The 13,259-nt window shown below is 45.4% G+C and overlaps 1 protein-coding gene across 10 annotated transcripts in view; it reads right to left on the bottom strand.

Annotated features, from left to right (window-relative positions):
- Positions 1–13,259, bottom strand: part of FARP2 (FERM, ARH/RhoGEF and pleckstrin domain protein 2) — a 108,969-nt gene that overhangs the window by 90,524 nt on the left and 5,186 nt on the right. For all 10 annotated transcript variants that reach the window (XR_003518963.2, XR_003518962.2, XM_027588242.2 and 7 more), the window contains exon 2: positions 5,768–5,999. Coding sequence is in view for 8 of the 10 variants with exons in the window: in XM_027588242.2 (XP_027444043.1) it covers positions 5,768–5,971 (204 nt within the window). In the remaining 2 variants the exon portion in view is untranslated. The remainder of the gene's footprint in view (positions 1–5,767; positions 6,000–13,259) is intronic.

Here is a 13,259-nt window from a genome sequence, read left to right as displayed (position 1 = left end):
TATAACCCCACTCATATGAAATGTCCAGAGCAGTGCAACCTAGAGAGGCAGAAAGTACATTACTGTTTGCTAAAGGGACAGATGGGGCAGGGAAGTGACAGCTAAAGGCTGTGAGGTTTTTTCTTTTTTAGAGAGGAAGGGGGAGAGAGAGAGCACACTTTTGAGGGGGGCAGTGGGGAGAGGGAGAGGGAGAAAGAGAATCTTACGCAGGCTCCATGCCCAATGGGGAGCCTGACACAGGGCTTGATCTCACGACTCTGAAATCAAGAGCTGCATGCTCAGGATGCCTGGGTGACTCAGTCAGTTAAGTGTCTGACTCTTTTTTTTTTTTTGTTTGTTTGTTTTTCATTTTTATTCTATTATTTTTAAAAGACCTATTTATTCATTTGACACAGACAGAGACAGATAGAACACAAACAGGGGGAGCCAGAGAGGAGAAGCAGGCTCCCCAGTGAGCAGGGAGCCCAACGTGGGGCTCGATCCCAGGACCCTGAGATCATGACTTGAACAGAAGGCAGATGCTTAACCGACTGAGCCACCCAGAAGCCCCCAGTTTCATTCTTTTGCATGTTGCTGTCCATCTCTGGGAGATGGGCGAAAGAAATAAAACTGGGGACTTGCAGGGGCGCCTGGGTGGCTCAGTCGGTTGAGCGACTGCCTTCGGCTCAGGTCATGATCCTGGAGTCCCGGGATCGAGTCCCGCACCGGGCTCCCTGCTCAGCGGGGAGTCTGCTTCTCCCTCTGACCCTCTCCCCTCTCGTGCTCTCTATCTCTATCTCATTCTCTCTCTCAAATAAATAAATAAAATCTTTAAAAAAAAAAAAAACTGGGGACTTGCAGCTCAACTTTCTGAAGCAAATATAATGAGGATGGCCAAGGCCGTCTTACTTGTTGAAGACCAACACGAAACAACACACTGCACGGAAAGAGGCATGAACACCAACAGGGACGTCTTTAGGCTGAGCTGCTCTGTATTTTCACTGAAGCAAAATATAAGCATTTCAAAAATAACTACACGTCAAATTCTTCCCTGAGTTAAGAAGGTCCTTTCAATAGCAACTAGGAATTCTACACAATGCCAGTGATCTGTAAGTATCTATATGCAGAAGCCGGTGTTTTCCAAGGTTGTATCAGTGCGTTAACCCAGCAAGTTCACAGACACTACTGCCCGAGACTTAAGTAAAAAACAAACCAAGTGAGCAATCAGATGGGTGTTGGTGCCCAAACCCCTAAATAAACAAAATCACACACTTGAATCTGAGGTTGGAAAACTCTGCTATAGAGGGAAAAGTTCAAAACACTCTTGAAGAAAGGATGTTAACCCAATCTACCTTTTATTTCCTTTATTTGACACATATTTACAAAGCAAGACACTATTCCAAACACCGACGATTCTGCAGTGCATCAAATAAAGTCTCATCTCCTGGAACCTGCCTTCTAGGAGGAGAGAGACCACAGACGAGCTCTGGGACAGGGAGTGTCTTCACCTCTGTGCTGCCAAAAGAGGCCCAGACTGTGGTCTCAGTGTTCTGTATGCCTACCGCCCCGCACCTCGAGTGTGTACCATCCCACAACAGCCAACACCACCAGACCACAACCTGTGTCTTTTAGCTTAAATATAAAGGGTGGAGGGTGGCGGAGCCAGCGTCACCAGTTAGACCCCCAAGACCTGACCTTTACTGCCCATCTGCTTGTACCCACTGACCTTCATCCCAATTTTTCCTGAAGCTCTTCTTTCCAGCTGATCTCTTAACTCAGGCAAAGACCCAACAGGTAAAGTATTTGGTGATGGAGGCTGAAACTGCTCCCCCCCACCCCCAGGCAATATCAACTGCTCGGACCACCCGGACCAGTGGGAGCTCAACCCCCGACTCATGGACTCACACCTGTGCGGATGGACCACGGAGCGGCCCACAGTTACCCTGACCTCACTATAATACTAAGACCTCTGCCCAAGGAGGAGCACAAGTCTTTCCTTAAGGCACATGTGTGACTTTATGCCCGCCTCTACATACAATGACAAAGCCTCCCCTGAGTATTCATCCTAACCCTAAATAAAGGAATCCATCCATTCTTGCTCGGGAGTCCTGGCTTTGGAAGTTATTTCCTGTGATCTCCTTATTGGCTGTAAATAAAGTTTTCTTTGTGCGACAGCTTACCTGGTGCAGTTTCTCTGTGTGACTCACTGAGAAGTGAACTCAGGTCTGTTCAGTTACCAGAGGTCAGGGGACAAGTGGTGGTGGATCACTGAGGGGGCCCCAGGGGCAACCAGCCTCCATCTCTGGATCTTTTAAATCTTTGGAGCCATGACTTATGGGAGACACTGGAGAGAAAGGATCAGGGCAAACCACCTTCTTGGGCCAGCCTCTCGTGGAGGGCTATGGGGGAAGCACATCCCCCCAGAGAAGGCCAGGTGACTTGCTTTGGGGCAGGCCCCACAAAGCATGTCACCTGGCAAAGAAGACTAGCCCACTGACACGAGATACTAGAGCTGCACAGAGATAGTTATCTTTCCAGGGACTACATTCCCCATCCATTGGCAGCAGCTGTTGTGGTAGACTGTAAAAAATGGCCACAAATTGCTTGGCACTCCTCCATCAAAGTAGCTCTATTGCTCCCCAATCTCAGAATCGGGGCTTGCCTGCTGGTTTGCTTTGATCAGTTAAACATGGTGGGAGCTATAATGCATGAATCCCAAGCCTACAGGTACCTCACAACTTCCACTCTTGAGAACATTTCCACCACCATGCAAATAAGGCCAACTAGCTCCTTGGAGGGCGATATTCCAAATGGAAAGAGGTTCCAGCTGGGGGTACCAGACATGGAAGACATGCCACCCTAGACCACTAGCCCCTCTAGGCCAGCCCAGACCAGAAGACCCTCCCAAGCCAAAATTCAAACATGCATTCAAAATTTGTTGTTTTAAGTTACTAGGTTTTGGAGTGCTTACTTAGCAAAACCAACTGATATGATTGTAGAGGACAGGGTACTTGGAAGCTGAATACAAATAACTTACAAAAATATACTGAATTTTAACTCTTCCTAAAAGGTATGCCATTGGTGGGTAACACAATTCAAAAAGTAGCCCACCCAACTCACGGTATGTGGCAGCAATGTGATTCTTTAATTTCTGACTCTGCCAGGCTTATGAAAATATCCCATGGAAATGAATATGATGGTTAAATCTGATTAACAGAAGCAACTATAGGGGCCAAGAGCAGGCCACCCCAGAAGGGCCACTGTGGCATGAACATTATTTTGAGTTAAAGGCAATCAAAACCCAGCAGATTCAGGAAAAGCTCTTTACTGCCCCCTTAACAGCCTGCCCATACTAGGAAGAGAGCTATTAACAGACTCCTTTTCGCCTGAGACACTTCTCTACAGGATAGGCAACCCCTATTCCCAGACCTCTCCTCCCCCCTCCCTGCTAATGGTCCCTCTCCCCTTTGTGTCCCAGACCCAACCCCTCTCCTGTGCTCCTATGAGCATCCCACTGCCCGACTATGTTTGGAATTTCCTTATCTGTGCATTCCCTGTACGTATGCTATGAGATTTGACTTTCAGTCAATCTGTCTCACGTCAATTTGATTCTTAGTCCAGCTAGAAGGAGCTGGGAGGGCCAAGGAGATTCTTCCTCCCTGACACAACAATCTCAACTTTGAGAAGCTCTAAGTATGTTGAAACCTTTACAAAATGCCACTTCTGAGTTCCTGATGTATAAGTGTACTAAGTGACCCAGACACTTAGTAATATAATAGTGTGTATCTTGGAGAAGGGTTACATCTTGTTTATGACTCAATAATAAATGTATGCTTTCTTCTTTCTTGTGTTAGTTGATAAAGGCCATTAAGCAGGACAAAAAAAGAGGCTTTGAAAAAAAGCTTTAAATAGTTCAGTTCTTCCTGTTCTTTTCTCCTCTCCCATCCCTCCTTTCCTTTCTTTTAAAAATTTTGAAACTTTTATGAGCCTAGACCGTAGTGGGTGTGTTTATCAAAGGATCGGAACATGGTGGACACTCTTGCGAGCATTTGGCTGGAGGAGATTTGGGAGCCCAACTAACCTCCCAGATCTTTAACCCATTTCCTGCACGTGACTTACCAAAGAGTACCAAGAAGAGCTAGGAAATACTGCCAAAGAGAGCCAACAGCCAACCACTAGCTCTCCAGGGTTCAAAGGCTGCCTGTTTTGGACTACCTTCCTGGCAGAGGCTGCCTCTGGCAACACAGGAATGACTCGGGAAGTTGGGACAAATAGGTCCTACCAGTTTTAATTACTACTGCCCTGATGAAATGGTATTCGATTTCCTCCTCAAATAAGACTTAAAAGAAGCATTCAGGGTCCCGTGAGTTCAGATACTATGAATCTATGCACTAGATACTTGCAATCAAATACTCAAGCAAGAGAGGCCAGAGAGGCTGGTGTGCCCAGGGCCCGAGGCAAGAGGACCGGAGGACAGCCCTGACTTCCAGCCCCACTCCACGACCCGCTGGGTCACTATGTCGCCCCCCACCTTACCTTTTCCCATGCAATTTATTTTGCAATTAGCCATCACCAGAGCCTAGAGGTTTCCTTTAGGCTCCTCACAGCCTGGCCCCTACCTCAATAATCTCATTTTCTGGGTAGCATCCTGACTTCTTGACAGACATCCTGAGCACAAATAAACCTCCTGGTAAAGTTTAAATTCATTCTCTTGTCCTTCCTTTTATGACATTAAGAGCAGAAAAAACTTCTAAAGCTATTACTTTAAACCAATATGAAAATATTAGAAAAGAGAGAACATATTTATGCATTACATATAAAATAAACAATTTTTAAAAATCACAATCATTCTAATGCTATTTAGAAAACCAGTGTTTTCTAAAGTATTATGTGTGTCTAAGAAGTATTTAAATACATATATACACTTACATACAGTTACACAGTTTTGTTATATTCAATGGTTTTTACCAACATTACCAGTGCAATCTACTAGGGAATTTTCAAAATAAAAATGTTATTACTGCTGATAAACAAATCCTATGCTAATACTATGCAGTACTGCCTGCACGGTGAGTGCTCGGTCCTCTCCACGGCTGTCCTGAATGCTCGGGCCTCACTACAGCCACCCAAAGAAAGGGGGCTATGATCACCCCCATGTTTCAGATGAGGAGCTAACCCACCGGGAGGCTAACTGCCCCCCTGCACCTGGGCAGAATGGGGCAGAGGCCATCTGGGTCTGGCTTGTGCTCTATAGCATTCAGCCAGCCTTTCAGAAGAAGAATGGAAAGGCCATGTTGTATCAGAATTTTATTTTAATTTCTTAAAAATATTTTTTTTAAAGATTTTCTTTTAGAGAGAGTGAGAGAGAGAGAGAGAGAGAGAGAGAGAGAGAGAGAGCGCGCACACATGCACACGCACATGCGCACAGTTGGGGAAGGAACAGAGGGAGAGAAGCAGACACCCCACTGAACGGAGAGCCTGACCCCGGGCTTAAATCTCATGACCCTGAGATCATGACCTAAGCCGAAATCAAGAGCTGGACGCTTAACCAACTGAGCACCCAGGTGCCCCCATATCAGAATTTTAAAGGAGAGACAGGAGAATACCACTTTCCAAAATAAAAGGAGAAACCCAGATCCACTGTTCGCAAGGATCTTAGTGTTACCAAAGTCACTCTTGGTCAGCTTGATAAATAGGCAAAGTCTGATCAGCAACATGGACTGTGGTGCATAATACTTGACTTTCAGAAGGTATAAGGAAATATTCTTCCAAACATTATACTTCTTACCTCAATGTCAAATATTTCCATAGTGTTGTCCAGCAGCTTCACTCGGATGTGAAGATGCTTCTCCTGCATTCTGGCTGACGCCTGTGCCACTGTTGCCGAGAGAGTCTGCCCAGGCTCGAGGGTGCTCACCCCTGCTGGGATCTGGGTGCCCAAGCGTGTCCCTGGAGTCTGCAGGACTCTGTATGTTCCTTCTATCTCTCCCATTCTTCACCAGCTAAGAATGAAGATTCCTCTAAAACAAACAAACAAAAAAAACCCCAAAGAGTGATCAATAGTTATTTAGGGGGCACCTGGGTGGCTCAGTCATTAAGCATCTGCCTTCGGCTCAGGTCATGATCCCAGGGTCCTGGGATTCAGCCCCACATTGGTTGGGCTCCCTGCTCGGCGGGAAGCCTGCTTCTCCCTCTCCCGCTCCCCCTGCTTGTGATCCCTCTCTCGCTGTCTCTCTCTCTGTCAAATAAATAAATAAAATCTTAAAAAAAAAAGTTACTTAGATATTAAAACAATGTAAAAAAATTATCAGGTGCACAGGAATTCTCTGCTCTATTTCTGCAACTTCTAGAGAGTCTTAAATTACATCAGAACAAAGATTACCTTCCACTCATACATAGATTGGTGGAGCATAAAATACCAGGCACCGTTCCGAAAGACAGTATTTCCTGGTGCTTCTGCGAGCCAGGCAGTGTGTCACCTCACTGAACTCACAAAACCTCATCCAACAGTGGCCTGTTCCTTTGTCTGGCTGCCTAGAGTCCCCTGGCACACCCTACCTCTACCGGCCCAGAGAGTCAGTGTGCTGACCACACACTGTTAAGTGCCTGATGGTACATTTCAGCAAAGAGGAGCAGGTCCCACACACACCAGGCAGCACACGGCTGTGGTGGGGGGTGGGGGGCGAAAGCCAAGAACAGCAGGTGAGTACAGCCAGGTTGCTCTTGGCCAGCTCTGCGCCCCCTGGTGTTTGAAGTGGGGTCTTACCAGGCTGGACAGATGCTGTCAGAGTGACGCGAGGACCACACACCTGGTATGAGGAGCACGTGCCCCAGGCCAGGCCCTTCCCAGCACCCCTTACCCGTCCTCACAAGGTCCTTGTTCTCCTCACCACCCACTGCCCGCTGAATGCATGACAACACCGACAGCCCAGCGAGGCACTCATGCCCTTCTCCATCCTCCATGTTGTGCCACGGGAAAGGTCTCTAGTTTTAGGCTATTAAGTTGAACAGAGCTAATCATGTTATTGTTTTTAACAAAGAAAGAAGAGGCTAAGTATCAGCTAGAATCTAATAATACTGGCTTGCTTTTCTTTGTATTAATATAGTTACCTTCTATTTATGGCAAATTTCCTTCTTAAAGGTGTGCATTTGTGTTTGAAAGTCAATTTGAAGAAAAATATTTACCAGTAAAATATAGTGTAGCAAAAAACAAATGCCAGAGGTTTATTCAAGAAAGAATGGAGCTGCTACAAAAACTATTTTATTTCACTCACTTGCCTTTGGCAAGCCTTCTACTAATTTGCAGTAAATTTCATGGAGAATCAATCTCACTAATTTCCAATCCATTCCCTCATGCGCCAACCTAACTGCTGAGTCCCCTGACCCTTTCACCTTTTTCATGCTTATTTTGTTACCAAGAAGAACCATCTCAGGAACTTCTGTCTCTTGAATTAAGTTTAAAAGCTTCTCATCACCCACCGAGCAACCTCTGCCGCACACTTAAAGCCTACCCAGCAAAGACAAGGCTCCCAGCCACGTGAGCGAGAACTTCCACACACGCGTGATTTGTCAAACAAGCAGCAAAACACAAGAAAGCTAAAACCCCCGGGGACAGTGAACTGGTAATGGAGTGAGCAAAATGACAAGGCGGTTTGTATTGTTCTGCCAAATATACCTCCGGCCCCCACTCCTGCACATGATGGGCCGCCCCTCACGGATAGGCACGTCTGGTTCAGATTCGTAGTTATCTGTGATCTCCGAATTCTCTCTCCAGGTTTTATGTGCCCCGATAACAGGACCTAATTCCTACTGTGAATGTTTGCTAAGTGTTTACTGAATTCATGGCACTGGCATCGAGGAGCAGGAACTGCCTCGTTAGGCAATGCACTGAACAGACAAGAGCAGCGAAAGACAAAGACCATGGTCACCAACAGAACACACTAGAAGATCACTAATATTCAACATGGGATATGGGAGGTTATGAGAACCATAAATATGACGTTTTTCATTTCAATTTCACAAGTGAGTAGTTAATGCAAAAGTGAAGGAAGGTGAGCAAAGAAGATTCCACCTGCAAGGTGTCTCCAATGTGCAAACAGATGAGCGTGAGTCCTTGGTCTGCTCACAGTATTTAACCAAGACTGAAGCACCAAGAGCAGGTCCTTCTGAAGGAACCATGGGATGTTTTACCCTGGGCACCAAAGAGACTCTTCCTCTTTAAGTAAAGCTACAATTCTGAAAATATATATACAACCAAAACATTTTGAGTAGTCATTTCTCTTATTTATTCTATTGTATATTCTCATTTAGGTTTTTTTCTTAATTTTAGATGGAAAAAATTTCTTCAGGTTCTTTCCCTTCTCATTGTAAGAAAGTCCTAAGCACATCTAAAACAAAATGGGCAAAACTCACCCACAGCACCCAGAGGGGCACATTTGGGTGAGCATGCTGTACGAAGAGCATGCAAGGGGAGATTCATACTAGAAAAGTCAGGACAGTGGTCCCCTCTAGGGGGGACAGTTTCCGTCTCTGGGATGGGGTACCAGGAAGGGCCCTCTGGCGTGGCTGGCATGGTTGTATCGCTTGATTGGAACCGTGTTCACTTTATTATAATCCATCAAGCCATATATTTGATTTGTGCGGTTTCCCAAGATGTGTTTGATACTAAACATATTTAAAATAGCATACTTTTAATTTTTTTCTCTAAGAAAAAGAAAAATATTAGACAAATGAAAACCACTTCTTGGTCCACGAGAGACCTGTGCAGGTCCACACGCCTTCTCAGCAGCAAACGGACTTCCTGGTGATTTTCATCTGGTCCAGGGACCTCAATGTGGCTCGAGCTGAGACTCAGGGCCACAAGACACTCTCACTCTGGAGGCTCATTGAGGAAATGATCCCAAGGTACCCTACTGCTGATGTTCCAAAGAAAAGCCATTTGCTGTTGCATAATGGTAATGTGGCATCAAGAACACATTTAATAATTACTTGCCTTTAAGTTTAAGAAATCTAGGAAAGTAAGGAACTTAACAGAAAACTGGCATGGAATCCCAATGCCTGAGTGTTAAGCCTACTCTCAAAGTCTATCAGTCTGCTTTACAAAAAGCAGCACAACCGGACTCTTGGGGAGAAACACAAGGCCACTCCCTCAAAGCAGTCATTTGCTGCAGCCTGGCTGGTCAAGGGACAAGATGAAAAATGTATGCACTGAATGAAACTGTTTTATGTAAATTATGACCTGACAGAAATTACTTTGTTTTGCCTCATGTGCTTATAAATAAATATTAAAAGGGCAAGAGTATGCAAGACAGATTAGAAACACAGGAGGTGTTCTGCAGTCCTGGGAGCCCTCCACGGTAGATGTGAGCCCCTGCTCACTTTTTCTGCTGCCAGAAAACCTCTCTAGAAATCCAGAGGGAAGCAGTGGTGTAAAGAACCAGGGCCATACAAGGGACTACAGTTTATTTTCCCATGTTCCTTCCATGTGAATGAAATGCCTTGCAGTCTTCATTCCTAAAAATATTTCTGTAGCTTGACACAATTTCCACTACTGACATTCAGTGCTACCTCCTAGAAACTCAGCTCCTAAACTCATTTAGTAAAAAATTTAAAAACTACCTTGTCACGTGTTTCCATCTTGAAGTTGGAAGATTCAGCTCAAAAGTCTGTGAGGGCTTTGGGTGATGACATGTCGATGCAGGTTGTAACAAAGGTGCTTCTGTGTGTTGGGGGGGTGGGGTGTTGACAGTGGGACAGGCTGTGCATAAGAGGGACAGAGGCATGTGGAGATCCCTGCACCTGCAACTCAACTTTGCTGTGAACTCAATACTGCTCTAAAAAATAAAGGCTATTAAAAAAAAAAAAAAGTCTGCCACGGAACACATAACTCAGAAGTGACAGAGCCAGCCTGGACTTGGCCACGAAGCCTCCTCCCTGTCTACTGGAAAATCTGGCTTCCCAGACAAAAGCACAGTCCACGGTCCACAGTAAAGCGAGTGGGTTCAAAATTCTGTTGTGCAAAAAAACCTCCCACCTTCCTTGAAATATTTTCAGCTGCCTCTTTCAGAAGGATCATCAAACATATGTCTATACTTTCCAACTAAGAAAGCAGAACATGACGCTTATTTTCACTGCATTTTTCTAAGTACCTACAATGCACGGCAGTGTCGGCAATGAGTGTTCAGAGTTCTCAGCTGGGTCCTGGGCCCTGGGCCCCTTACCTCTTCACCACAGCACAGCAAAGACAGGTGCTTTTATTCCCTAACAAGCATGACTGGTGGTTTTTGAAACAAGCAACTAAATACTTAATCAATGTAAGGAATCAGAGAAAAATATGTCAGAACTAGTGCTGTAAGGCAGTGCCTCAAAGAGCTGAGAAGAAACGGCTAGCCAGATGGAGGGCAGGCAGGCCATCTACACCCATGTGCTGCACAAACACACCTCTCCCCCAGAATGCAGCTCCACTGTCCCCTGGAAGGCGACATGGTCGGAGCACCACAGAAATGGCGTTTGGCGCTGGAAACCTGGGGAGAAGTGTGCTGCAGAACTCATTCGCACACGCTGCCCCAGCAGGTGCTCTGGGATGCTGCATTACCTGTGGGAAGCCTAAGGACCAATGAGGACTTGAATCCCTGGCATCGCTGTCCCTCAAACGTGAGGAAGGGCAGCCCACAGTGGCAGCAAGGTGTCCACCGAGCTGGGATAAAAAGGCAGGTCCTGTGGGAAACAAGGAAGCGCACAGCAGCAGCCTGGGGGTAGAAGTTGGAAGGCAGCACACCTGGATCTAACTTCAGCTTTCACTTCCCCACTCTTCGCTCAGATTTTATTCTGGAAAACGACAGGTGAAGACTGTGGTCAATCACATCCTCTTCACTCTAAGAATCTGTGAGTCTGAGAAAGCTCATTGTGAAAGTGAAATGAAAGGAAATGTGCTCTTGATTCCAACTAATTTATTGTATTTAGTAGCCAAAAATTAAGTACCTCATAAAATCCTGTTATCCCATCTTTCCTACCTAACCATACGAAATAGAGGCCCCATGTATGTAAGGAACATCTCTTTCAAACAAATTCAACACAATATAAACAGATTATTGGTGTAGAGACATGACGTTGGATATAACCAATATTTGCAAACCTTACAATTTACTTCCTAGGTTTTTAAAGGAATTGCCTTAACAATAAACAGATGTCAATAATTCAGACCACCAGGTATTCTGACTTGGTGTTAAACAAAATTCTACTGGCTGAAAAATAAAGTGGTTTTTGTTTTTGTTTTTTTATGTAGGTTTCCCGACACGCAGCTTTGAGCCCAATGTGGGGCTTGAACTCACAACCCTGAGATCAAGACCTGAGCTGAGGTCAAGAGTCGGACACTCAACCAACCACCCAGGGGCCCCTGAAAAATAAAGGTTTTTTTTTTCCCCCCAAAAGATTTTACCCATTTATTTGAGAGAGAGAGTAAGAACATGAGCTGGATGAGAGGCAGAGGGAGAAGCAGACTCCCCGCTGAGCAGGGAGCCTGATGCGGGGCTTGATTCCGGGACTCCGGCATCATGACCTGAGCCGAGGCAGACGCCCAACCGACCGAGCCACCCAGGTGTCCCACTCTCTATGCTTCCTTAGTATGAAGTGAATGAAAGAGATGGAGTAGAAACATATCCATTTGCTTATCTTCAAACAACAATGCAAGGATAAACCAAAGCCTACTGACAGTGGCTGCCATGGGACGGAAGGCACTGGGGATTCAGCCCTGGAGACCCCTTCTTCCAGTGTGCAGGGTATCCTTGGGTTGACCTGGGAACCTCACGGATGTTTTACATGATTAGAAAGCAACATGAAATCAATGTCTTAGAAAAGAAAGCCCAAAATCTCAAACCAAATGAAACAAATTATCTTCACTGTACATTAAGACAGTAGCTAAACTACAGCGGGAATTAATTCAAGTAACTTTTAAACTCAGTAACCTCACTACCCATCACTAGTGAAATACATCCTCAGGGTTAAAAAGACTATGAGTAAAAACAACAATGTGGCAAATTCTACAATAAAAATGATCTCATTTCTTCAATAAATGACACTAAAAAAAAGAAAAAGAAAAGCGGGGGCGGGGAGGGTGATAGAAACTGGTAAAAGATGTTGTCTGCCAAATGCTCCCCGTGGACCTTATTTGAATCCTGAATCAAGTATTTGTGGAACAATCAGGGAAATCTGAGCAGTTCCTGGATATTAGGTAATTTAATAAGTACTGCTTATTTCCTACATGTTTTAATGGTATTGTGTGTATAAGAAGGGGGAAAAGTCCCTCTTAGAGACACATACTAAAGTATTTATGGACAAAGTGGAATAATGCCAAGGATTTACTTTAAAGATTTTTTTTTTTTTTTTTTTTTTTTTATTCATGAGAGAGAGAGAGAGAGAGAAGCAGAGGGAGAAGCAGGCTCCCAAGGAGCAGGGAGCCCGATGCGGGACTCGATCCCAGGACCCTGGGATCATGACCTGAGCCGAAGGCAGTCGCTTAACCAACTGAGCCACCCAGGCGCCCGCCAAGGATTTACTTTAAAATAATCCACTGAGGTGGGAATCAGTGAAGGGGATAATAGCCACCCCCCCAAAAAAAAACCCCACAATTGCCCTTATGTTGATTATTGGAGCTGGTTTTGATACATGCACTTTTGTGAATGTTTGGAATTCTCCCCGAGTAAAAAGAAAAAAAGAAAGAAAAAACAAGAGATCTAGCAACAATTTTCAGCGTACGTAAGGATCCAGAAAGCCCTCGGCATAGTTCACAGGTGAGAGGAGTGTGTGTGTATACTGTGAAATGCTGGCCCAGCCCCCTTATTTTCCATGAGACAGCCCAGTCCAAGAATGGAGCGGCTTGCTGAAGGCCACAAATCCAACCCGTGGACACAGGACTAGCACCCAGTGTCCAGATTCTTTAAGATTAAAAACCAAAAACAATCTGACTTTAAAAATTGCACATCTATGCACCAAAAGGGGAGGAAAGCAGCAGCCTCCTCCCACTCTCTCCTACAGCTCAAAGCAGAAGGCTTCCCCTGCGGCATTCTCTGCACCTGGGGCCCCTCTCCGCCTTTCAGACACCCTCAGACCAGGCTAGGGAATCCTGGAGGGAAAACAGGGAACTCCTCACTGGTGCAGTGGTACTTCAAATTCTGGCCTTTGTGCCGACTCCTCCCGTCACTATTTACTTGTCAGAGTCCTCAAATACCGGCTCCATGCAGCTGTCCAGCCTTTAGAGCCATGGTCAGTGGGGATGACAGCAT

This window comes from Zalophus californianus, chromosome 3 (genome assembly GCF_009762305.2).
Source record: "Zalophus californianus isolate mZalCal1 chromosome 3, mZalCal1.pri.v2, whole genome shotgun sequence".
NCBI classification, from domain to species: domain Eukaryota; kingdom Metazoa; phylum Chordata; class Mammalia; order Carnivora; family Otariidae; genus Zalophus; species Zalophus californianus.
This window is presented reverse-complemented; position numbering and strand designations above follow the sequence as displayed.